Genomic DNA, 26,398 nt, shown 5'->3' on the forward strand with positions numbered 1-26,398 from the left:
TCATAAAGGAAACAGCCCCTCCCCCTGCTCTGACATCATAAAGGAAACAGCCCCTCCCCCTGCTATGACATCATACAAAGAAACAGCCCCTCCCCCTGCTCTGACATCATAAAGGAAACAGCCCCTCCCCCTGCTATGACATCATACAAAGAAACAGTCCCTCCCCCTGCTATGACATCATACAACGAAACAGCCCCTCCCCCTGCTATGACATCATAAAGGAAACAGCCCCTCCCCCTGCTATGACATCATACAACGAAACAGCCCCTCCCCTTGCTGTGACATCAAAGGAAACAGCCCCTCCCCCTGCTATGACATCATACAAAGAAACAGCCCCTCCCCCTGCTGTGACTGAGGACATAAGACGTTTAACATTTAAAGGTACAGACACGGAGCTAGCCTGTTCTCGGTAGAACTCGCCGGAGGAGCCTCGAGATCGGAGTTCAGGACCGAGCCTGATTGTGTCGCTGGAGCTCTGACCGTCGGTGGAGCTGGAGAGATGACGCTTTATCAGCAGTGTGTCGGGTTGACAGAGATGTTTGATTTTAATGCTGGATGAAGAACCAGACTGAATGTAAATGTTTTAAAGTCTGGAAGATTCACTTCTATATATGAACTTATATTTCTGAATGTAACCCTCATGGACTCTGTACATAATGTAAATAAAGACGTTGGCACTTTTCACTTTTTGTCTGTGTGAAGAAACAAGAAATAAACACACTCCGGGTTATTTTAGAAAAGAAGAAAAAACATTTATTACAACTCATGGCTTTGTTTCTTTCATCGTGTGAACAGAACTGATCTGACTCAAACATCTTTGGTTTTTGTGACACTCTCAAGTGTAAACAAGTAGAGAACGGTTCCACCGAGGCCTTTAAAGGGTCGGGAGGTTCCCAAGGCCTGAAAACGGACTTTTCCTGAACAGCTAGAAAACTGAATTCATGAGAGGCGACGAGTCTGGTGTCAAATTACAGGCACTCAAAGCTAAATGTGTGGCACAACCTGGAGAACGGCCTCCAGGCCCTTTAAACAGCTTGTGGTGGAGGGGCATGCTGACGGACACCACCAGGTCAAAGGTCACACCGTTCCATGAGGGTCTGACTTCTAAAGGCACTTTGAGATCCGACGTCTAAACTACTTCAGGTTTCAGCTTCAGATTCTTCAAAAAAATAAACAACAAAAAACAGAAAAGCCATCAAGTATTTTCAGTAAAGCGTCTATAAGCGGCTGAAAGCTGCGGCTGCGATCAGATCGACCAGCTGAGCAGAGAGGCAGCGTCGGGCAAACCCACCAATTGACTTCGGGAGAAAAAACTAAGAACAAGGACCCGAACAAAAATGGGAACTGGGAGAGTTCCGGTTTCCCACGGTGGAGAAGTGGGCGGAGGTTTGAACGTTTGTTCAAAAAGGTTTGTTCTGCACTTTATTCTCAGGCAGACGCAGAAACCTGCTGACTGGAGTCACATTACGAAGCGTTCCTGAGTAACTGGAAGTGGGAAATGTTCCACTTCTGACTGGGAAAAATGGCATTCGGATGCTGTCAAACTGGGAAAGGCCATTCAGGGAACTGGGAGAACATTTCTCAATCTAATAAACCATTCTGAGGGGCAAAGGTGGACGGCTAGAGTGACGGAGTCGACTTTTCCATCATCGTTTCGCCTCCTGGATTAAAAGTTGTTTGTCATTTACAGATTCGTTATTTAGGACTTTATGTTTCACGTGAGAATTTCCCAGCTGGTCGCTCCGAGTTCCCAGACAAACTAAACGAAGACGTTCTCTCCTCCGCCTGCAGCGGAACTTCCAGCCAGTCGTGTTGACTTAAGGCGGCAGTGAAGGAAAACCTGAGGGAGACGTTCTGCCGAGCGCTGGACGCTCCAGAGGACTGGAGGAACCTGGTTCTGCTCTGAGCTGGACGCTCCAGAGGACTGGAGGAACCTGGTTCTGCTCTGAGCTGGACGCTCCAGAGGACTGGAGGGACCTGGTTCTGCTCTGAGCTGGACGCTCCAGAGGACTGGAGGAACCTGGTTCTGCTCTGAGCTGGACCAGCAGGGCTGACGCTGTGCGTGTTGAGTGTTGACAGCTTGGCCGATAAAAGACGAAAACCCTGACTGGGCAGAACGAAGCAGAACGAAGCTGCGGAACGAAGCTGCGGAACAAAGCAGGCAGACAGAGCGAAGCGTGTGCACGGCACCACGTGCGCTAACATAACTGGCAGATAATAAACATCCTGTGAAAAACCCCCAAACCCCGACAAGCAAATCTAACCTGCAGATGAATCCCCATACAAAAGAAAACAGTCCAGAGTATAAAAAAACACAACGACCCCCGTGGTAGAAAACTTCTGAGGCTGCCGGAGGGGCGGGGCCAGCGCCTGATGGGCGGGGCTAGCACCAGAGGGGCGGGGCCAGCACCAGCACCGGAGGGGTGGGGTTTACATGACGGAGCAGTTCTCCGGCTTCATCCGCGCCTGAAGAGAAGAAACAACAAGCGTCAGACAGGGAACGGCCCGTTACCATGGTTACCAAGGCACACAGTCGCCATAGTAACCGGCCAGGCAGCCAATTGGCTGAATGAGCAACTGGGAAAGTTCCCATCTCTTTGGAAACAGTGTCTGGATCAAAGTGGGAAATCATAGAAAGAGTTGTGAATCTTTACGATGCTAATGTAGCAGATTAAGCTAATCGACAGCAGTCATCATGTCACTGAAGCTAAAGGAGCCTTTTGTGTCCAGTTTTACAGACGGAACCTTCTAGATGTTGACCATGTTCAGATTTTATCCACTTTAAAGGAATACTCCGAAGATTTTGGACCCACGCCCTAACCCTATCATTGACAAAGTGAGATAAGCTCATAGATACCTTTTTTGTGTCTGTGCGTCCTGTGGCTGGATTCCAGCTGTTAGTATCGTAGTCAGCTTAGCTCAATTGCTGGAAGTCAATAAGAAACAGAGCCGGACTGATGAAAGTGGCCAAAATCCTCCTTCCAGTGGTCCAGGGGACGGCGTATTAGCACGTGAAGTAAATCTGAATAGTTATAAAACATTTTAAAAGACATGCTTTCTTTTCAATCCGTTAAATTAACGTTTTGATACACAGACCTGCGCATGCGCAGTGCTCCGCGGAAGGATATACCGGCGCACAGCGGCTGAGTCTATGCTTCTACTGCTGTGCTCCCTTATATCCTTCCACGGAGCACTGCGCATGCGCAGGTCTGTGTATCAAAACGTTAATTTAACGGATTGAAAAGAAAACACATCTTTTAAAATGTTTTATAACCATTGGGATTTACTTCACGTGCTAATACGTCATCCCCTGGACCACTGGAGGGAGTGTTTTGTCCACTTTCGTCAATCCGGCTCCGTCTCCTCTTCACCTCCAGCTATTGAGCTAAGCTAACTATGATGCTAAGAGCTGGGATCCAGCCACTGGACGCACAGACACAAAAAAGGTATTTATGAGCTTGTCTAACTTTGTCAATGATAGGGTTAGGGCGTGGGTCCAAAACCTTCGGAGTATTCCTTTAAGATGAAAAGAAAAATAAAATCTGACTTTTCTCACAAAATCCAATAATTGAGTGATCATGTTCGGAACAGAATCGCGTCAGACTGCGGCTGTCCCCAGAGCATGGTGGTTACCGTGGTAACGGCGCCTCGCTCCTGACTGGTGAGTTCTGGAGTTCCCGGTCTTACCTGCCGCGGCTGGTTGGAGCCCAGGAAGTAGGAATGTCCCATGATGCCCTCGCCCAGGCCGCCGCCGCCGGAGGAGGAGCGGTCCGACGGCTGGCCGCACGAGCCGCAGATCACCGTGCGGCTGCGCAGGTTGTACTCGTTCTCCACGCCGCTCGTGCTGTGTGCGCCCTGCAGGGGGCGACACGGCGGCGGCTTAACGGGAGGAGAGGAGGTGCGGGAGGAGGAGGTGCAGGAGGATTATCTCACCATGTCGTCGTCGTCGTCCTCGTGGAACAGCGTGCGCGTCACTTTCCTCATGGCCATCTCCTGACAGAGGGAGAGAGACGGGTCGACAGTTCAGGACTTTTATTTTGATGTCATGATTGACAGGAAGTAGAGGAGAAAATATCAGGAGGAGGAGCAGCAGCAGAAGGAGGAAGAGGAGGAAGAGGACGAGGAGAAGCGGCAGGAGGAGGAAGAGGAGGAGGAGGAAGAGGAGGAGCAGCAGCAGGAGCACCTCTCCGTTGGCGCTGATCAGGGTGGTCTCCAGCAGGTCTCCAGTCCCCCAGGAGTCCTGGCTTTTCCACAGTAGGTCACTGGGGGGGTTGTGAGTTCCTCCACCAGAAGAAGCCCAGATCTGAGGTCAGAGGTCAGAGGTCACAGGATGGCTACATGTCGGCTGAACTGTTTTCACATAAACCTGCAGCTGAACGTCCAGCTGATCGTCTGAGCCGCCGTTACATTTTATCAGGATGTTTTCAACGTTCAGCTGCAGCCACTGAAATCACAGGTCACCCCTGAACCTGATCTGAACCTGAAGACCAGATCCACCGGGATCAGCACGGATCCACCTGGATCCACAGAGATCCACATGGATCCGAGCAGATTCATCTGGATCCACAGAGATCAAAGTGGATCCACCTGGATCTGCGCGAATCCTCCTGGATCCACAAATATCCACCTAGACCGCACAGATCCTCCTGGATGAACAGGGTCCATATGGATCTGGGCAGATCCACACAGATCACACCACAAAGAACCAAGGACCAAACTCACCGTCACGGTTCCTCCGGCCTTCAGGGTGAACTTGTGGGGGAACTTGTAGACGATGGGGCTGCCGCTGCCCACCTGCCGCTTCACCTGCCAGCCTCCCAGAGCCTGGTCCTGCAGGGGGCGACAGCGGGACACCAGGAGGGGCGTTACAGACCGGTACCCGGGGCGTTACAGACCGGTACCCGGGGCGTTACCGATCGGTACCCGGGGCGTTACAGACCGGTACCCGGGGCGTTACAGACCGGTACCCGGGGCGTTACAGACCGGTACCCGGGGCGTTACAGACCGGTACCCGGGGCGTTACCGATCGGTACCCGGGGCGTTACCGATCGGTAAACGGGCCCTCTGTCATCACGTGTTCCAGTCGTTCCCCTTTGCCGTTACTTGGCAACAAAGCTTCATTTCAGAACGATGACGTGAATCAAAAGTTCTGTGCAAACATGACCAGGACTTGGGCCAGGACCCGGACCCGGACCAGGACCCGGTCCCGTGTGGTAGACGCCGTCACCTCGTCGGCCTTGTTGCTGAGCCGGATGAACTTCCCGTCCAGGTCCACCTCGTCCACGGTGACGCGGCCGCTGGCCGAGGCGTGCTGGCTGATGCGGGTCTTGGTGACGGTGCCGCCCGCCATGCTGGACGTCTCGCTGTCGTTGTCGTTGAGGCGGCGCCGCTTGCTGCTGGCCGTGCCGGAGGAGTTGCGGCTGCTGGTTGCGCCGGCGCTGGCGGAGGCGGCGGCGGAGGACTGCAGCAGGCGGCTGCTCTGGCTGTGGCTGGACCCGGACACCCGGGACACACTGACCTTCACCGGAGGAGGACTGGGAGACAGACGCAGCCTGGACCAGGACAGACATGGAGACACAGGCTGAGTCTGGACTGAACTGGTCCGAACCAGACTGAACCAGATGTGGGACGTTTATTCAGTCAACACCATGAAGCGCTTTCTTCTGACTCCTGAACTTTCAGTGGAGGAAGAAACTCAGATCAACGACCCAAACAAGTAGGAAACTTATCCGTGTGTGTGTGTGTGTGTGTGTGTGTGTGTGTGTGTGTGTCCGCCCCTCCCCACCTCTCCTCCTCCCCCTCCAGCAGCTTCCTGTAGGCGTTGATCTCCATGTCCAGGGCCAGCTTGATGTCCAGCAGCTCCTGGTACTCGTCCAGCTGCTGCTGCATCCGGGCTCGGATGTCGCTCATCTCCCGCTCCTTCTCCTCCATCCTCCTCCTCATCAGGTCCCTCTCCCGGGACAGCGTCTCCTCCAGCTCCCGGGCCCGGGCCTCGCTGGCCGACAGCTGCCACACACACACACACGCGCACACACACACACACACACACAGACACAGACACACACACGGAGGCCCAGTGAGTCCAGGTCGTCCTCAAACACACCTCAGGGTCCACAGCACTATAGCAACACACACTGCACGGCAAGAGCCAGGTCTCATAAAAGTGTGTGTGTTTGTGTGTGTGTGTGTGTGTGTGTGTGTGTGTGTGTGTGTGTGTGTGTGTGTGTGTGTGTACCTGCTTCTGCAGCTGGCTCAGCTGGCCCGACATGCCCTCCAGGCGGATCCGGGTCTGCTGCAGCTCCTCGTGGGCGGCTCCCACCAGGTGGCTGTTCCTGTCGGCCGACTGACGGGCGTTTTCCAGCTGAGGAGGAGCAAACACACACAAAATCAAACACACACACAATCAAACACACACACAGACAGAAAAGCAGTGTCGGCTCAAACTGTCCACTCAGCAAGAACAGATTCAACAAAATGCTGAAAGCATGAAGACAAACCTTAAAATGAAAACTGAGGGTAAAGAAAACCCACACGTCGCTGATCTTCAAGAAAAGTTTCCAGGAGTTCAGAGCGGCGGGTTTCAGAGGAAGGTTCTCCGTTCTCCGCTCCAGACCTTCAGGAGCTTCAGGCTCCTGGACCAGGTTCTACCAGAGCTCTCCAGAGTCCTCACTACGTTTCACTGCTGTCTTTACCACCGTCTCTCTTCTAGTCTATGTACTGTCTCTCTCCTGTCCCCCCCGGCGGTGGGTCTGCTGTCTCACCTTGGCGGTGTAGGTCTTCTCGATCTCCTCCCGGTACAGCCGGACCTGGTCCTCGTGTTGGGCTCTCAGCTCTGCCAGAGCTTCAGCCAGTTTGCTCTCAAACTCCTGCTGGCGGCCGCTGTCCACCTCCAGCAGGCGGCTCTCGTGGCGGCGCTTCGACTCCCGCAGCTCCTGGGTGGTGGTGGGGGGGGGGGGGTTGGTGAAGAAGAGGTGGTGAAGAGGAGGAGGAGGTGGAGGAGGGGAGGAGTAAACAGGAGGGAGGGGGAGCAGGAACCTCGTTGGCGATGTTCTTCTGGAACTCCAGCTCCTCCTTCACGGTCTGCAGGCGGTTCTCAGCATCGACCCGGCGAAGCATCTCCTCCTGCAGCTGCCGCTTGGCATCGGCCAGAGCGCCCTCCAGCTGGAGGAGGAGGAGGAGGAAGAAGAAGTAGAGGAGGAGGAAGAGGAGGTCAGTTTGTCCTGCAGTCGGAACATTAACTGATAAACACTCAGCCTGGTTCTCTGCAGCGTCTGTGGCTTCAGGACTCCGTTTCCATGGAAACAGATTCTTTTTCAAAATGTAAACATGAAACTTTTCTGAAATGAAAACGCAAAAACGAAACGCTTTCTCTGGAATGTGGTGGAACCAGACTGAAACCACAACAACTCATGTAGACCCGGTCCCTGGTGCGTCAGTCCGCTCTGACCTGGTCCCCGGTCCCCGGCCCCCAGTCCCCAGTCCCCGGTCCTGGTCCTGGTCCTGGCGTGTGCGGGGCTCACCTTGGCCAGCTGGGCCTTCAGGTCCTTGACCTCGGCCTCCAGCGCTCGCTTCTCGCCCAGGGCGGTGCTCAGCGCTGCGTCTTTGGAGTTGAGCAGAGCCTCCAGGTCCCGGAGCCGGGCCAGAGCCGCCTCCAGGTCCGACTCCTTCTTGGCGTTCCTGTGAGAACCAGAGCGAAACGGAGAGAATGTGAGAACACAGAGAACCACATCGGAGGTGGAAGTGAGAGCGGCGGCGGCGGCGGACATGAAGAGAAACCGAAACCTTCATTCTGCAGGATTCAGCCTCCTGGTTTGAACGATTGATTTGATTGATTCACATTCCTCCTGACTATCAGCGTTTTCCCGCGTTCTGCGCTGGTTTGACACAGCCGGAGCAGTGTGCAGCCTGCAGTACATCCAGCACACCAGCAGGGGGCGGCATGCACCACGTGCTGGATCAGCTGCTCCGCATGCAGAACCAGGTGTGACATGCAGTAAGAGTTCCAGCAGCTCGCTGCACACCTGATGGAGTCGAGCTACGACTGGCGCCTCAGCGGCCCCGGGGCAGAGTGACGGAGGCTCCAGGCTGCTCCGTCAGCCCCCCCGACCCCGACCCCGACCCCCCGACCCCCACCCCCACCCACCACTCACGCTCACTCCTGGTGTTCCCCCACGGTCTCCCATCCACACACCGACCAGGCCTGACCCTGCTGAGCTTCCCAGAGCAGAAGGGATCCTTCAGGTAGGATGGACATCTGCTAATGCTAATGATGGTGCTAATGCTAACATGGTCCAGGGTCAGTCTCAGGGCCCGTTCACAGCAGCCCTGAAGGATCTGGGTCTGGGTTCAGGGAGCCTTCAAACATGCAGGAATGAGGAGGATTTTCCCAGAAAGTCCTGATTTGGTCTAAAATCCAGGTTTTACAGGGCGGCTGAGGAAGAGCCTGAGAGAGCAGAGAGCGAGCCGAGGCCTGCGAGAGACTCATCAAAACACGAGCTTTCCTCGTTCCTCTCAGGAAAGTTTCACGTTTCCTTGGAAAACGATGTCGGTTTCCATGGAAATGGCAGAAATGGTGAAAACCAAGTTTCACAGAATAAAACACTCGAAACAACAACGGAGAACTCAGACGTTCATACGGACACACCACCAGGCTGGACTGTTGTTACGGTGACTGTCAACTCCAAAACTACCAAGTCCTTGTGAATCTGTACTGGGACCAGGACCAGAACCAGGGGAATGTGGTCTGGGACCAGAACCAGGGGAATGTGGTCTGGGACCAGAACCAGGGGAATCTGGGCTGGAACCAGGAGCAGGTCCAGCGGTCCTGTGCGGCCGCAGCTCTTCCACCGCCTCCTCGTTGAGTTTGTGTTTTCAGCTCGGAGCACCGCGGGCATGAAGATGACCCCCCCCCCAAAAACACACCAACAGACAGTTTACATGAAGAGCAGAGCGTTGTCAAACTGTCCCCAGCAGAGGAGGAGGAGGGCTGGAGGGACGACGTCCACATCTGGATCATGAACGTCTCCAGATGTGGGATTTTTCCTTAGAGATTTTTTTAATTTTCATGTGTGTATGAATATTTGTCAGGGGAGGGATTTTAACATTAATTATGCGTAAACAATGAGAATAACATTAAAAAGGAGCACTTTTACTTGCAGCTCGCCTTCCGAGCCAGGCGGAACGCCGATTTCCCTGCAGCCCCGGCAGAGCTGGGCGAACGGCTGGAACTGACGGAAGGTTAATTCAACCGGATGAAACTCCCTGATATCTTGATACTTATCTCTGTAACCCTGTTTCAGAGTCATTAAGAATTTAAGACGTTCAGCTAAATAACTGCATACTTATACATATTGATAATGTTGTAAAATCTTTACTTTCTTTCGTTCTGTTGTATTTTTCTTTTTCCTTTGTGGTTGTCTCTATTTACATGATAATAACATTGCTTCAAGTGCAGGAGCGTTCTTGATTTAAGTACTGGGTTAGGCGAAATAAGTTTATCTTCAGCCTAAACCCCTTTGGTCACAAACTTTAAATTAAAAGTATGATAATGAGGATGATACTGATGATGATGAAGATAACGATTATGTATTATTGACATAATTCTGTACACCTTGAGTTTGTTTGTGTGGCCAAATAAACTACTACTAACTACTACTACTACTTGATTAAAAAACAAAAACCTGCTTTTTGTGTTGGTAGCAGCGAAACGCTCCGGCCGTCCAGCACGAGGAGGCCCGGAGCTCTGGAGCTGCCAGGTGTTTCAGACGAAGTGGTTCTCATGTTAACCGGTGCCGCGGCCGACCTTGTTGCTGCCGGCAGCCGATGTCAGAAATAATCGCCGTGGAGCTTTTTAACAGCGGCGAGCTGTATGGGCGCTCACACACTGTTCACAAGCAGATGTTCACCAGATGTGTCTGCAGGTATGTCTATAGACAGCCAACCCAGGGAGGGGAGGCGGGGTGAATACCTTGCTCAAGGGCAGGTTGTCCGCTCAGCCGAGTGATGATCTACATGTAAGCTAACGTGTGTAAAACCCTGAAACGCCGTGTTTCAGCTCCCGACCTGCCGCCACACATTATGATCCAGGTGTTAGTCGCTAGCATTCCCCTCATTCCTGCAGACCCTCCCACCACACACACACACACACACACACTCACACACACACACACACACACACACACCCGCCCCCGCCCCCAGGGGACGCCGTCAGTCAGAAGGAAGACGCCTCGGCGACGGACAGATCAGAGGGCCGACTGCTGGGAAATGCTAAAGACTGTTATTGAGAAAGCAGGGCGGCGGAACCATCAGCCTCTTCAGGCTCGTCCAGAAAACCCCCATCTGGGGGGAGGGGCCGGGCCGTCTCCATGGCAACCTGAACTCTTATTTTCAGGTAAAGCTTTGTGAGTCTCACTGTTTATGATTGAAACACACACACACACACATACACACACACACACACACACGCGTGCACACACACTACAAACTACAGCTGTCAAAACATTCATTTTCATTCATCTTAGTCGTGATTAATCGCAGAACTTCAACAGTTAACTGCGATTAATCCCATTTTTAAAAGCAAGTTAAATTCTGCTGTTTTGCATTTCAATGCAGCTTTAAAGGTGCATTAAGGAGTTTGCACATTTTATGCGAAACAACGTCCCCTGCAGGCCTTGGGCGTAACTACAGCTTGGTGAAACGCTCGTGCCTGTGGCTCGCGTCCATGGACGTGCACGGAAGAGGGGAACTCCTTCCTCGCTCTTTTAGCAGCGCTCAAGTAAAATTTAAGTTTCTTCTTCTTACTTTCTGGAAGATACTGCTCAGTTGTTGCTCGCTCTCTGGTGGAGTAATGGCGGACAAAACAAAACCGAAGCAAATCAGGCCAGAGGGAGGCGCTTTACGTCACATCATCTCAAATTCTCCCCAAAAAAATTCTGGTGCGGACCGGCACTGCAACTTTCAAGTGACAAGTTAGCAGTACCAGCAATGGATATGTCAGGGCACATTGTACACATTATTGAATATTTGGAACATAATTATGGTGGAAAATAAGTATTTTTAAAGTTGAAAAACTCCTTGATGCACCTTTGAGTTCATGATGTGAAGCCCGGTTGAATTAATTCAATGAAAACAACTGATGGAATTTTTTGATTCCTCACACAGTCATATTCAGGAATCAAATGAACTTGAAGGAAGCATTTGTTTTTCCACCTTTTTGGATTTACTTTCAAAATAAAGTGCATAAAGTGCCATGCAGTCCAATTTAATACGTTTATGTCAATTACGGCTTTGAAAATGTATTTTTTTAAAGAATTTGATCATTAATTTGCATTGCAAAATGAATCTTTTCACAGTCCGGAATTAATTAATTGTGATTAATCACAAATAATCTGACAGCCTCTCTATAAACATGAACAACGGCAGGAAGTCTGCTTTGATTCATCTACATGACGACGAAGCGCTTTCAAAAAGTGGCTCTGTTGCCGTGGAAACGAGCATCCGGGCCGTCAGTCTGTCGTCACAACATGGCGTGGAAATCTGCTCCCGTCTCGGATGACAGGGAAAAGCAATCAAACCCCGATCTACTGGAGCTGGAGACGCCTGGAAAAGCCCCGGAGCGCCGATGAGTCACCAGACACCGGACACCCAGCGTGTGTGTGTGTGTGTGTGTGTGTGTGTTTATATAATCCTGCAGACTCCAGAATCAGTGTTTACGGCTCCACATGCCGACGAGGCGCTTCGGGAAACGTTTGTATAAAGAATCGAGCCGCAGCAGTGAAAAGCGAAAAGAAGAGGAAACAGAACAGATTGATTCTCCTTTCACTTCCTCTCACAACTTCAAAATAAAGGAAAAGAGGAAGTGAAAGACAATCAGACGGAGTGAAATCAGACAATCAGAGGAGTCTATTTCCTTCTTTTAGTGCAAAACGGGAGGATGGAGACAGAGGGAGAGAAGGATGAAGAGGAGGAGAAACAGCGGAGGAGGAATGTTTCAGGATGACTCACTGAGATCTGTGTAAACCACAGAAACCAACAGAGAGAGAGAGAGAGAGAGAGAGAGAGCTCTCTCCTCCTCCCGCCATGTTTTGCATCGTGGTTGGCGTAGTAACAGCCTTTTGGCTCCATTCATCACAAGATGAAGTTTTAAAGGATGAAAATGACTGCAGCTCGACAGTTTTCAAAATAAAACTCCAACAAAGTGAGACGAGTTCAGTTTAGAAACAAGAGGACTGAAGAGTGGATTGCAACAAACTCCTCCTCCTCCTCCTCCTCCTCTTCCTCTCCCTCCTCCTCCTCCTCCACGTCTGATTTCAAACCGCTGCTTTGTCGTCACGGAAACCTCCGGGAGATTAGGCCTGACTCCCCCGGAGCTGCCGCCAGAATTCCCTGAACAGAGCGTCCATTGAGGAACGCCGGACACGCCCATCGGTGGGCGGGGCTTCTCCAAGTGAGTCACCGCTTGGGAGACCGCCGGCGGGCTGGACATGTTGTCCACTGCCGGTCCTGCGCCGGGGTTTCCCGCTCAGGCAGGAGGAGAACAGGAGGAGGAGGAGGAGGAGGGATGAAGACAAACGGAGCTGAAAAAAGAAATAAGACGCTGACGGAGGGCGGAGCTCCGCCGTCAAACACCAACAGCGACCCAGAGGCTCCAGGCCCCGTTTCCATGGCAACTAATCAGGTGACCAGACTTCGGTGTAGTTTTAAAGGTGCATTAAAGAGTTTTTCAACTCTAAAAATACTTATTTTCCACCATAAATATGTTCCAAATATTCAGTGGTGTGTACAATGTGCCCTGACATATCCAGTGTAAGTACCGCTAACAGCGTTAAAGCGATACTTCAACATTTTGGCAAATTGGCCCATTTAGCTCAATTCCTTAGTCATTTCGAACAGCATACTTACTTCTCTGTGAGGGCGAGCTGTTGTTTATCCAGAAGCGAGTCGGGGAAGGTTTTCTGGACGGACACAGTGGAAGTGGACGGTATTTTTGTTCCCCCTCGTCAAACTCATCAAATACACAATCCAACAACCCCAAAACACTTTGGTGGACACGTTATAATCCGCACATTCACTACGCTGTGGAACACCAACAAATAATATTGTAGCGTTACGACACTGAAGCAAATACTGGGAACTACTTTTTCTTTTGAAATCACTACGCCCAGACGCCATGTTTAGTAAGTAGTTCCGTCTTAGCAATCTTCGCATAAACAACTCAATCTGGTAATTTTGCATTAATATTCCACAGTGTAGTGAATGTGCGGATAAAGGGGAAACAGTGTTTTCTTGACCATGTTGTTGTTACTGAAAACAGTAAAAGTGCAAAAACATGTCTTTAGGGTTCGGCTGTGTTGTGGTCAGGGTCAGGGTCAGGGTCAGGGTCAGGGTCAGGGTCAGGGTCAGGGTTAGGAGTTAGACATGAATGGGAGTCAATGGAAGGTCCCCACGAGGATAGAAATACGAACCTGTGTGTGTGTGTGTGTGTGTGTGTGTGTGTGTGTGTGTGTGTGTGTGTGTGTGTGTGTGTGTTTGGGGGGTGAAAATGGTTCACATGTGGCTGCTGCAAACAGACTGGTGAGTGTTTCCAGTCTGAAAGACAAGCAGATGACAACTGTGGCCAAAAGAGGAGGAACAAGAGGAGGAGGAGGAAGGAAGAGCAAGGGGAGGAAGAGGAAGAGGAGGAGGAGGAAGGAGGAGGAGGAAGGAGGACAGCCATGGCTCCCGCATGTCTCAGTCTGGCTTTTGTTTTCTGTTCTGTCTGCAGAGCCTTTTGTATTTATTACCGAGGTTCCTCGAACGCACCACCAACCAGAAAGCGAAAGGGAGAGAGAGTGCCCCGCCCTGAGAGAGCAAGTGTTGGAAACCCCCCCAACACACACACACACACACACACACACACACACACACACGCACACGCAGCTGGTGATCGGTGTGTGTGAGTCGGCATCTTTGTGTTCAGATCAGATAATCTGCGCTGATAACAGGAATCAAAGGGCGACTCTTCCTCCACACCAGGGTGGAGATAAAGGAGGCCGGGGGCGGAGTCAAGGCCGGCCCACACCTGTGGGGCTCGTTACAACACGGCGGCGGGAAACGGCTAGCGCCACGCTCACGAACCTCCACCCTGCATGTTGGCATGGAGAAGAGCTCCCGAACCTCCACCCTTCCTGCGTCACCTGCTCCACCACAGCGGAGAGCAGCTCCTCTGCATCCGCCCGGCTCACGAATGAAAAACAGAAAAGTAAAAACCAACTTCTTTTCACTTGAAATGCCCGGGAAACGGAGCCGGAGTGAGTGACTGGGTGAGTGAGTGAGGGAATGAGTGAGTGAGAGAGTGACTCAGTGAGTGAGTGAGGTAATGAATGAGTGAGAGAGTGACTCAGTGAGTGAGTGAGGGAATGAATGAGTGAGAGAGTGACTCAGTGAGTGAGTGAGGGAATGAATGAGTGAGAGAGTGACTCAGTGAGTGAGTGAGGTAATGAATGAGTGAGAGAGTGACTCAGTGAGTGAGTGAGGGAATGAATGAGTGAGAGAGTGACTCAGTGAGTGAGTGAGGTAATGAATGAGTGAGAGAGTGACTCAGTGAGTGAGTGAGGGAATGAATGAGTGAGTTGATCCCAGCTTGCAGCTGCTGGAGATCAGAGTTTTATCTGCAGTTCCTAACAAATGAAAGTGGCAGCATCTAAAATCATGAACCTGATTCTGCGTCAGAAGCAGCGAGTCTCGACGGAGCACTAGCATTGTGGCTAGCATTGAGGCTAGCATTGAGGCGAGCATTGTGGCTAGCATTGAGGCTAGCATTGCGACTGGCGGAGGGAAAGTCTGGCGTCTCATGAATCCCTCCGCTGGTTCCAGCTGGTTCTTCCTGCGTAGCGTCTGGAGGACGAGCAGCTCCACAGACTCGGGTTCAGATCTCGTCTTGCTAGCATGGAGGCTAACGTCGTTAGCTGCTGACTCAGCGGACATGAAGGGAAACATGGGACTCGGCCTCTGTTCCATCACATCAGGTTCCTGGTAACTGAAACAGAAAATCTGTGTGTGTGTGTGTGTGTGTGTGTGTGTGTGTGTGTGTGTGTGTGTGTGTGTGTGTGTGTGTGTTTGTGTTTACTATGAGTTCCTCCTCCGGACTCGGGTCCAGGAGGGAACTGAAGTCCTGGAATGATCTGGAGAATGTGGCCGTTCTGCAGGCACCAATAAAAACTGGTCCGACTGCCTCGACTCGACTCACAGACCCGTCATTTGCATAACTCTAACTGAAAGTGGGCATCGGTTCAATTCCTGCCGCCTCGCTGTGCGGTCCGGAGCTCCCACTGCACCGGGCTCAGGCAAGCCGAGTGGCGTTCAAGAGCCTGAGAGGAGCCACAGAAAAGAAACAGGATCCGATCCTGGATGGGAACCAAGCTGTGGGCCCGAGCATCGGGCGCTCGCACGAATGGGGGCGCGGCCTGAGGCGGGGCGGGGCGGGGCCTGTGGCGGGGCGGCTCAGGTAACGCCGGCTGGCTCGCTAAACCTCATGCCTTCCTGCCATTGTTGGAACTGGCACAGCGTGCAGAACGACCACGCCCGGCAGGACAGCGTGAGTGGAAAAACCAACAACACACACACACACACACACACACACACACACACACACACACACACACACACACACACACACACACACTCACACACACGCACACACACACAACTAAGAAGCCACGGTGGAGAGCAGAAGAAGCTCCGCCTCCGCGGTGATGGAGAGCAGCTGCAGCCGATCCGCTCGCTGCCCGGCGGCTCGTAAACCCTGGACTTTCTCAGGCTTTCCTGCCTTTGTTACAACTTCATGAACAATCATGCAAACCACGCAAAACAGCACTGCTGGGACGAACAGCACAACGCAAAAAGTACAAAAGAGTCCCACTACCAGGACCCCCCCCCCCACACACACACACACACACACACTCCCTCCTCCCCCCCAATCAGCCTCTCCGAAGCTGCACTCTGACTCCTTCAGCTCCAATAAACAAAAGTTAATTTACAACATGTGAGGTTTGGAAAACTCCACCAGACATCCAGATCAGGACCAGGTCCAGAGACCAGGTCCAGGTCCAGGTCCAGGTCCGGGTCCAGGTCCAGACCAGGTCCAGGTCCAGAGACCAGGTCCAGGTCCAGAGACCAGGTCCAGGTCCAGAGACCAGGTCCAGGTCCAGGTCCAGGTCCAGGCTGCTCCGTCAGTCCACAGCCTCCGTCTTTCAGTGATTTGCTGCGACCACGTGTGGATGAGTCATGGAGCTGAGTGGAAACTCCACTTATAGAACACACACACACACACACACACACACCAGCAGTGAGCCAAACCTCAGTTCCCGCTACTCTTTTTCCATTTCCAGCTGCTGCACAGTTCCAAACATCTGGTTCTCATCGTGGTGAGTCGCAGGAACAGAACAGCAGGAACAGCAGGAACAGCAGGGACAGCAGGAACAGCAGGGACAGCAGGGACAGCAGGGACAGCAGGAACAGCAGGAACAGCAGGGACAGCAGGAACAGCAGGAACAGCAGGGACAGCAGGAACAGCAGGAACAGCAGGGACAGCAGGAACAGCAGGGACAGCAGGGACAGCAGGAACAGCAGGGACAGCAGGGACAGCAGGACCAGCAGGACCAGCAGGAACAGCAGGGACAGCAGGGACAGCAGGGACAGCAGGACCAGCAGGACCAGCAGGAACAGCAGGGACAGCAGGGACAGCAGGGACAGCAGGGACAGCAGGAACAGCAGGGACAGCAGGGACAGCAGGGACAGCAGGAACAGCAGGGACAGCAGGAACAGCAGGAACAGCAGGGACAGCAGGAACAGCAGGGACAGCAGGAACAGCAGGAACAGCAGGGACAGCAGGGACAGCAGGGACAGCAGGAACATCAGGAACAGCAGGAACATCAGGAACAGCAGGGACAGCAGGGACAGCAGGGACAGCAGGGACAGCAGGGACAGCAGGAACAGCAGGGACAGCAGGGACAGCAGGAACATCAGGAACAGCAGGAACATCAGGAACAGCAGGAACAGCAGGGACAGCAGGGACAGCAGGGACAGCAGGGACAGCAGGGACAGCAGGAACAGCAGGGACAGCAGGGACAGCAGGGACAGCAGGAACATCAGGAACAGCAGGGACAGCAGGGACAGCAGGGACAGCAGGGACAGCAGGAACAGCAGGAACAGCAGGGACAGCAGGGACAGCAGGGACAGCAGGGACAGCAGGAACAGCAGGAACAGCAGGGACATTCTCCCCAATGTTTCATTCAATCAATAAAACTGAAGAGCAGAAAAGCCTCTGGAGTTCAGATCTTCTCTCCTGTCCTCTCATGACCTCTGACCTGTCATGACCTTCTCTCATTGATCCACTGAGCAGAAACCAGCAGAGAACCTCAGAGACTGACGGCTACGGAGGCCCAGGAGGCTCAGCAACAAGCAACACTACAAACTACAGTAAACTACCACTGCACCACGTTACCACTGCACCACTGCACCACTGTACCACGTTACCACTGTAACACTGCACCACTGCGCCACTGTACCACTGCACTACTGCACCACGTTACCACTGCACCACTGTAACACGTTACCACTGCACCACTGCAACACTGCACTACTGCACTACTGTACCACGTTACCACTGCACCACTGTAACACTGCACCACGTTACCACGTTACCACTGCACCACTGTAACACTGTACCACATTACCACTGCACCACTGTAACACTGCAACACGTTACCACTGCACCACTGCAACACTGCAGTACTGCACTACTGTACCACGTTACCACTGCACCACTGTAACACTGTACCACATTACCACTGCCCCACTGTAACACTGCAACACGTTACCACTGCACCACTGCACCACTGCACCACTGTAACACTGTAACACTGCACCACTGTAACACTGTAACACGTTACCACTGCACCATGGTACCATGTGTCACGATAATCACCACGAGTCTTTTCTGCTTAAAGATCCGTTGCTTATGTTGTCTGTCAGTTGTTCTGAATTACCTCTTCAGCAACTGATCAGGGGCTGCAACTTCTGCACTACAGTTGCCCCAGGGGGGCCCTAATGTTGCCCCGGTGTGGCCTCAGTGTTGCCCATAGCTGCACTCGTGGCACCAGAGTTGCCCCGGCTGTCCTCGAGCTGCTCCAGAGGCTCAACAGTTTCTGGGTACACAGCCTCCGGCCTCTCACCATCACTTTCTTCAGTTTTTTTCATTGTATTCTTTAGTTTTTATCTAAATTCTTGCTGGTTTCGACACTTTGAAACGAGGATGATTGTTGCGATTGTTGCGCTGCAGACTGACCCTCCAGCATCCTCTGCTCTGATGCTGGGTTTGGGTTGAATGAAACCTGTCCTCTTCTTCTGAGCCTGACTGATCCGTCTCTCGCCGCTCGCTGTCGCCTCCTCCTGAGGGGAAGGAAACTCTTCCTCTTCTTCCCTTTTTAGGCAGTGGCGTCCAGACGGGTCCGCCGCGCCGTAACTCAATAAGAGCGTGCAGAACGCGTTTCCGTAGCGACGCGCTGATGTTTCCCTGCTGCTATAAATAGAAGCGTGACTGGTTGGACCGGAGCTCCGGTTTGATTCCTGCTTCCCAGCTCTTCCTCTCTGCTGCCGCGCTTCACTTCAAACGTTTTGCTCTCCACAAGCGAAAAAGTCAATTCTGTTGACAAAACAACTTCCACTTTAGAAACAAGCATAGCAGCTAGCGCTAAAGCTCATGCTAACGCTAACGCTATAGCAAGACATCAAGAAGACTCAGCTTAAGATTAATGAGAAAGTCCAGTAAACAGGGGATTAGTGGTACAGTAACTGTCATGGAAAGTGCTAATGCTACACACAGCTACCGTGGTTACAGCCTGTTGCTAATGCTACTCACAGCTATCACAGCTACAGCCTGTTGCTAATGCTATTCATAGCTATCGTGATGACAGTGTAGCTAGTGACAGTGACAGTGTGTGACAGTGGCAGCTAATGCTACACACAGCTACCATGGTCACAATCTGTTGCTAATGCTACTCACAGCTACTGTGGCTACAGCCTGTTGCTAATGGTGTGTAGCATGTCAGCAGTGAGTGGGGTGCTGGATGGGCCCCCCTGCCTTTAATTCTGCCCCCCCCCCCCCCCCCAACCCTTGGCCCGGGACAACAGACCTGTTTGTCCCCCCTGTCTGCGGGCCTGCTACACACAGCTATCACAGCTACAGCCTGTTGCTAATGCTAATCCCATTGTGTTGGGAGAAGTTTTTTTCTGTAACAACCCATTTTAAAATCATGTGACATCAACAACGTGATTCTGTAAAGAACACAGAATGGTATTTTTCAGCATCCATCTGTTGTGCAGCTTGAGGCGGATCTTCAGTATTTATTTATTTATTTATTCATAAACTCAAAGTGTGAATTTCCATCCTGGAGCGGGAAATGCTGCTGTGTTGTACTCAGGATGATAAGTATGTACTTCCTGCTGTGTGCAGAGACAGTGGTGACAGTGACGTGCCGGCCTCGAACACCACACGGGTCCCCAAACGCCACACAGGACCTGAACGCCACACAGGTCCCCGAACACCACACGGGTCCCCGAACGCCACACGGGTCCCTGAACGCCACACCGGTCCCTAAATGCCACACGGATCCCTGAACGCCACGTGGGTCCCTGAACGCAGCGCAGTGAGGACATGCCCGCTCACGTTCAGTGAAGTCACTGTTCCCACAGACAGACGTCTGAGCGCTTCCTGCTTGCACACGCCGATCCAGGGCATCGCCAACGGCAACACTTCAGACGGAAGAGGGTGTGGAGGCGCGCAGGTGAGACGAATCAAACGCACCTGGTCACGTGACCAGATGAGAACTTGAACAGGTATTTACTACACATGTTGCACAAGGCTGCGAGTCTCCAGGGGAATCAGGAGCGTCTCCGTTAATGTTCAAGGAAAGATCAAAGAACCTTCCAGGACTCCTGCAGACTGGCACTCAGGGCTCCATTACTCATGTCTGACCAGCAGTTCAGGTCAGTTTAGAAAATAAAAAAAAAACAAAATAGTTTGATTGGCTGAAAAAATACTGGAAGACACTCTCAAAGATCACGTTCAAGCTTCATCTCATGTTCAGATTATAGAGCATCTTCCTCCTCTGATGTAACTAATCTGAGCGAATCATGAAACCAACCCACAAAATGCTAACAGCTCAGCTAATGCTAACAGCTCAGCTAATGCTAACAGCTCAGCTAATGCTAACAGCTCAGCTAATGCTGATGCTAACACTACAGTCACTAACAGCGAGTTACTTTTAATCTGGAGGAACTTTCCAGGAAATAAACTAGTTTTACAAAGAAATGACTGTAATGAAGCAGAGAGAAACTTTAACTGCTGTCTGGTAAATGAATGGTCTCACACACACACACACACACACACACACACACACACACACACACACAGAGTTGTCAGTTGTGATTCATTTGCAAGTTAAACACTGCTTTGACACATCAGTGTGGGGAGGGGTGTGTGTGTGTGTGTGTGTGTGTGTGTGTGTGTGTGTGTGTGTGTTCACTCGGGGTTCCAGCTGCTGTGGAACATCACAGAGGAACAGCGGAGAACTTCTGACGGCGCGACACTCCCGCTGTTATCGCTCTGCCGCCCCGTCAGTGTGGAGTGTGTATTAATACAGTCGACTTCCTGTCTGTACACACACTCACTCACACACACACACACACACACACACACACACACACTCTGAGTCACCACCCAGTCACACGGCCAGCAGTTCCATGGAAACCAAACAAACACTGATGAAAGTCTGACAGATAAAATCCTCTCCAGTCTTCTTCTCGGCACGTTGGTGAAAATGGTTTTAGTGAGAATTCCAGAGAAAACCGGCAGAGAGAACCGGCGGGGGGAAGGAGGGAACCAGCGGGGGGAAGGAGGGAACCGGCGGGGGGAACCCAAGAAGGGAACCGGCGGGGGGAACCCAAGAAGGGAACCGGCGGGGGGAAGCGAACTCCAGAAAAAAAGCCTCCATTCAGCTCAACCAACACGTTAACGTCGGTTTATTTCAGACGGCTTTATAAAACTCTTCTATAATAGTCTGATGGATCCAGTTCAAACCGGTCTGTGCTGGTCTATTTCAGTCGAGGCGGATCTGCAGCCGGCCTGTGTGATCCACTCCAGTTTAAACAGCTCGAAGCGGACCTGAAATGAGAGTGTTCTCGTCTATGCAGGGGAAGCAGGCAGTCTGAAGTCGGTCTACAGCTGGAAGGTAGCTGGCAAGAGGTCAGTCTGCAGCCGGGCTGAAGTCGGTCTGCAGCCGGGCTGAAGTCGGTCTGCAGCTCTGTCATGTCCCAGTCTGCAGGCGGTGGTCTGGTCTGGTCTGGTCTCAGTGGGCTTCAGCTGGTTCCTTCACTCCAACATTAAACAAAAAACCCTGCAGGGACAGGTTCAGTCTGGATTCAGGACTTTCACTTTCTCAGACCTGCTCTGACCTGCAGAGACCTCAGCACACGAACAGGCGGGAAGAACCTGCAGGCACAGACACAACCTGCAGGGTGTGATGACGGGAAAAGGGGCGGAGCTTGAGACACTGAATATTCCGAATCAAAAACTTTGAAGTGAAAGAAAATGTGGTGAGACGAGCAGAGAGAACCGATTAGAACCCAGAGCCTGAAGCTGAGGGACGAAGCAGTGAGTCATTTACAGTCCCTGGAGGCCTACACACACACACACACACACACACACACACACACACACACACACACACACACACACACACACACACACACACACACACACACACACACACAGAGTGAGGAATGCACATTCCTGAGCAAAAGGAAGACTTGAATGCCGGGTGTGAACTACAGCAGCGAAAGAGGTGAAGTTACCACCATGTGTCTCTCTGTCTAACTCACACAATATCTCTCTCTCTCTCTCTCTCTCTCTCTCTCTCTCTCTCTCTCTCTCTCTCTCTCTCTCTCTCTCTCTCACACACACACACAACGAGTTTCTTCACTAGTTATTGGAACTGAAAAGTAACTAGTTACATTTTTTTTTAACGATTGTGTTGATAATCTATAATCTGACGTTAGAGGATGAAGATGCTTTATAAGCATCAGCTGATAATCTGCCAACTTGCAGACAGATCTTAAAAAGGGACGCTAACTGCTATTTTTCACTAATGCAAATGCTAATGCTAATGCTGCCTACTGTATCTTTCATGTTCCTGTCAGGAGATTTTTCTCCAGAAAGCGCAGCTTTAGAGCAAACAACTGTTAAAGCTAAAGCTAAGAGCTAATGCTAACAGCTAATACTAACAGCTAATGCTAACAGCTGTCAAATGGTGATGGAAGTAATGAGTTCGAGGTTTGTGACTGACGGTGGAGGCTACAGGGCCGCTAGGCAGACGGTGAGGAGGAGAATGCTGACAGATGACAGTGAGAACAATGATGGCTCTCATTAAAGAACGCAGAACGCCGGAGACACTCCCTCCGCCTGTAAACACACACTCCGCCTGTACACACACTCCGCCTGTACACACACTCATCCGTCTGGTTCTGCCCCACGCAGCCCGTCACACTCGGAGCCTGGCCTCCTGCAGGAACCGGCGGTCGGGTGGAACCCTGATCTGGAGCTCCACCTCTTCACCTCGGCGTCATGCTGAGCACAGAGTTGAGCGTCATCTGAAGATGAGCTGGAGCTGGAAAACATTGAGCTCTTGCTCTTTCTGAGTGTTTCTGTTTGATGAATTCATTCTTGCTTCAGTTTCAGTTCCAGCTCTCATTCATTCGGGGGAACTCTGCTCATTTCTCCAACAATTTATTCCGTCCACAAGACGTGAAACTCCATACCAGGAAGTCAGTCAGTTTTGTAACCACACCCACCTCCCCTCCCCCTGGTGACATATCCCACAAGCCCCTCCCACCTGGAAGACAGCTCCTCCCCCCAAAGCCCTGCCTTCCTGGCCTTCAGCTCCATGTTTTATTTTCCTCTGAAGCCCCTCCCTCCTGAAGCCCCTCCCTCCTGAAGCCCCACCCCTCTGAAGCCCCTGCTATCTGGCCTTCAGCTCCTTGTGCTCTTCCCCCCTGAAGCCCCTCCCCTCTGAAACTCCTCCCCCTGAAGCCCCTCCCATCTGAAGCCCTCCCCTCTGAAACTCCTTCCCTCTGAAGCCCCTCCCCTCTGAAACTCCTCCCCTCTGAAGCCCCTCCCCTCCCAAGGTCCTTCCCCTGAAGCCCCTCCCACCTCACCTGGCCTTCATCTTGTTGTGCTCCTCCCCTGAAGCCCCTCCCCTCCCTGGTCCCTCCCCCTGAAGCCCCTCATACCTGGCCTTCAGCTCCCTGTGCTCCTCCCATCTGAAGCCCCTCCCATCTGAAGCCCCGCCCCCTGAAGCCACTCCTACCTGGCCTTCAGCTCCTTGTGCTCATCCCCCCTGAAGCCCCTCCCATCTGAAGCCCCTCCCCTCTGAAACTCCTCCCCCCTGAAGCCCCTCCCATCTGAAGCCCCTCCCCTCTGAAACTCCTTCCCTCTGAAGCCCCTCCCCTCTGAAACTCCTCCCCTCTGAAGCCCCTCCCCTCCCAAGGTCCTTCCCCTGAAGCCCCTCCCATCTGAAGCCCCGCCCCCTGAAGCCACTCCTACCTGGCCTTCAGCTCCTTGTGCTCCTCTCCCCTGAAGCCCCTCCCACTGGAGCCCCTCCCCCCTGGAGCCCCTCCTACCTGGCCTTCAGCTCCTTGTGCTCCTCGCGGATCTTGCTCAGCTCCAGCTGCAGGCGGGCGCGCTCCTTGGCCACCTGGTCCAGGGTCTTGCGGGCGTCGGCCAGCTCGCTCTCGTAGGCGGCCTTGATGCCCGACAGGTCGCGGGTGACGGAGGACTCGGACTCGCTGATGCGCAGCCGCAGGCCGGCGTTCTCCGCCTCCAGCGAGCGCACCTTGTCGATGTAGACGGCCAGCCGGTCGTTGAGGTTGCACAGGTCCTCCTTCTCCTGCAGCCGCGTGATGCGGGCCGGCGAGGCGGCGCTCGCGCCGCGGCGCTTCTGGCTCGGGGTTTCCATGGCGACGGACGGCTCGGGAGAAGACGTTCGGGTGGGGGAAGTGAGTGGCTGCGGGGGAGCGGAGGAGCGGAGGGGGTCAGTGAGGTCATGAACCAGGAAATGAAAAGAACAGCAGGACTGGACCCATGCTAATGCTAATGCTAATGCTAACGCTGAGGGAAACAGCAGCATCACTAGCGCCTCCTGTGTGTCAGTCCGGGAACATCAGACAGAACTAAACTTCTGATGATTTAACTTTTATTTTCAGTGTTGCTGACACACACACACACACACACACACACACACACACACACACACACACACACACACACTTAAAACTGCTGAATGCCAGAACAGAAACGAGCAGACCAGTAGAAAAGACCCTGTCCCTGGACTCAGAGCAAGGAGCCAAGCCCAGATCAGGATCAGGACAGGAACCAGCGTCAGGACCGGGATCGGGACAGGGACCGGATCAAGATCAGGATTGGGATCAAGACATGGATCACAACTAGGATCAAGACCAAAATCATGATCAGAATTAGGACCAGTTTCAGGTCCGTTTTCAGGACCAGGACCTCTGTGAGGTTTGGATCCGGTTCACATCTCTCAGCTGATCAGTTCAGGAATGGTTTGAACCAGAACCTTCGAGCCAGGCAGCGTGGTGGAGTCAAGGCTGACGTGGTCACACCTCCACCCAAGATACAGCACTGGACTCCACCCTCATCCCTCCACCTCCGCCAGGTCAGTTAGTAGAACCAGGTAGAACCAGGTGGTTTCAGTAGAACCAGGTAGACCAGGTAGATCCAGGTGGTTCTACTCAGCGGAACCAGCCCGGCTCCCATCAGTCCAGACTCTCACCATCCAGCCCCGATGCGCCACCGCCCATCACCAGAGTGCAAGGCAGGACGTGCACGCCCATGTGGGTGGGACACGTGCACACGCCTATGCATGTGGAATTCGTGCACACGCCCACAGGAGCGCGAACGTGCCAACGTCCAATAAATGAAGCCTGAAGCTTCGTCCAGCGAGCGTCAACAGGTGGAGTCCAAGTTAGAGGGACAGGGACACACACACACACACACACACACACACACACACACACACACTCAACTCTCACCGTCTCTGTGTGAATCTCTCCAGTGAGCATGAAGACCCTTCTGGAAGTTTATGTGTGTGTGTGTGTGTGTGTGTGTGTGTGTGTCGTACCCAGACGAGTGGAGACGGTCCGTTGGATTTCGCAGTCCTGCTCTGCTGGTGTGTGTGTCGCCTTTGGCTCGAGCCCTGAACTGCTTCCCCGAGTGCTGCCGAGCAAACATGAAGCTCCTGCTGGAGAGGGAGGAGCAGAGGGAGGAGGAGGAGCAGAGGGAGGAGCAGAGGGAGGAGGAGGAGCAGAGGGAGGAGGAGGAGCAGAGGGAGGAGAGGGAGGAGGAGGAGGAAGAGGAGGAGGAGGAGCAGAGGGAGGAGCAGAGGGAGGTGGAGGAGCAGAGGGAGGAGCAGAGGGAGGAGCAGAGGGAGGAGGAGGAGCAGAGGGAGGAGCAGAGGGAGGAGGAGGAGGAGGAAGAGGAGGAGGAGGAAGAGGAGCGGGGGGAGGAATCAGAAAGCACTGTGTGTGTGTGTGTGTGTGTGTGTGTGTGTGTGTGTGTGTCAGCTGCTGTCCTTCTCTTCATTCTCTCACTCTGACCTTAGACTCTCTTCAAGTGGTGTCAATACAACAGCAAGACACTGGACACACACACACACACACACACACACACACACACACACACACACACACACACTCTTTCATATACACACCTTGGGGCAGAGCTCCAGTATCCTCCATAGCTGAAACAGAGGCAGTGGGCATCCCAGCAGCAGAGTCCTTGAGGGGTTGCCGGCTCAATTCCCGGGGTGTGTAAAGTTGCTGGTGAAATTCCCGGGGTGTTTGAGGGGTTGCCGGTGAAATTCCTGGGGTGTGTCAGGTTGTTAGTTTAATCCCCGGGGTGTGTAGGGTTGCCGGTGATATTCCCAGGAGTCATCCTGAACAGAGAGCGACGCTGAGTCAGGTCTTATACTGCTGTGATGTGGGTGGAGTCGGGTGGAGTTAATGGAGCCAGGCAGCGATGCTGACCACAGGGCAGAGTCTCCACTGACTCACTCCTTCCTCCGCCTCATCTCCACCTCACCACACCGCCTCCGCCTGCTCACCCGATGAGTGCCGTTCAGATTCCTCCGGCTGGATGGCGAGGGGAGCTACGTCGCTGCAGCTCTGCTACGTCGCTGCAGCCCTGCTACGTCACTGCAGCTCTGCTACGTCGCTGCAGCCCTGCTACGTCGCTGCAGCTCTGCTACGTCGCTACAGCCCTGCTACGTCACTGCAGCCCTGCTAC

At 52.8% G+C, this 26,398-nt stretch overlaps 1 protein-coding gene across 3 annotated transcripts; it reads right to left on the minus strand.

Annotated features, from left to right (window-relative positions):
• Positions 1 to 733: 733 nt before the first annotated feature.
• On the minus strand, positions 734 to 25,337 carry LOC115397124 (lamin A). Of its 3 annotated transcripts, none has more exons than XR_003932432.1 (14): positions 25,236 to 25,337; positions 23,716 to 24,098; positions 7,521 to 7,677; positions 7,036 to 7,161; positions 6,762 to 6,932; positions 6,236 to 6,361; positions 5,786 to 6,006; positions 5,228 to 5,552; positions 4,723 to 4,830; positions 4,184 to 4,303; positions 3,934 to 3,993; positions 3,688 to 3,855; positions 2,021 to 2,466; positions 734 to 1,934 (listed from the first exon to the last, which is right to left on the minus strand). XR_003932432.1 is itself a non-coding variant. In XM_030103318.1 (13 exons), exons 2-13 carry the CDS (start codon positions 24,048 to 24,050, stop codon positions 2,431 to 2,433), a joined length of 1,953 nt encoding a protein of 650 aa, XP_029959178.1. In that variant the 5' UTR covers positions 24,051 to 24,098; positions 25,236 to 25,337; the 3' UTR covers positions 734 to 2,430. The 3 variants fall into 3 exon arrangements, 1 of the variants encoding a protein (XP_029959178.1); XR_003932431.1 differs by having other exon boundaries at positions 1,978 to 2,466; XM_030103318.1 differs by having other exon boundaries at positions 734 to 2,466.
• Between the last annotated feature and the right edge of the window lie 1,061 nt (positions 25,338 to 26,398).

Source organism: Salarias fasciatus, chromosome 11 (genome assembly GCF_902148845.1).
Source record: "Salarias fasciatus chromosome 11, fSalaFa1.1, whole genome shotgun sequence".
NCBI lineage: Eukaryota > Metazoa > Chordata > Actinopteri > Blenniiformes > Blenniidae > Salarias > Salarias fasciatus.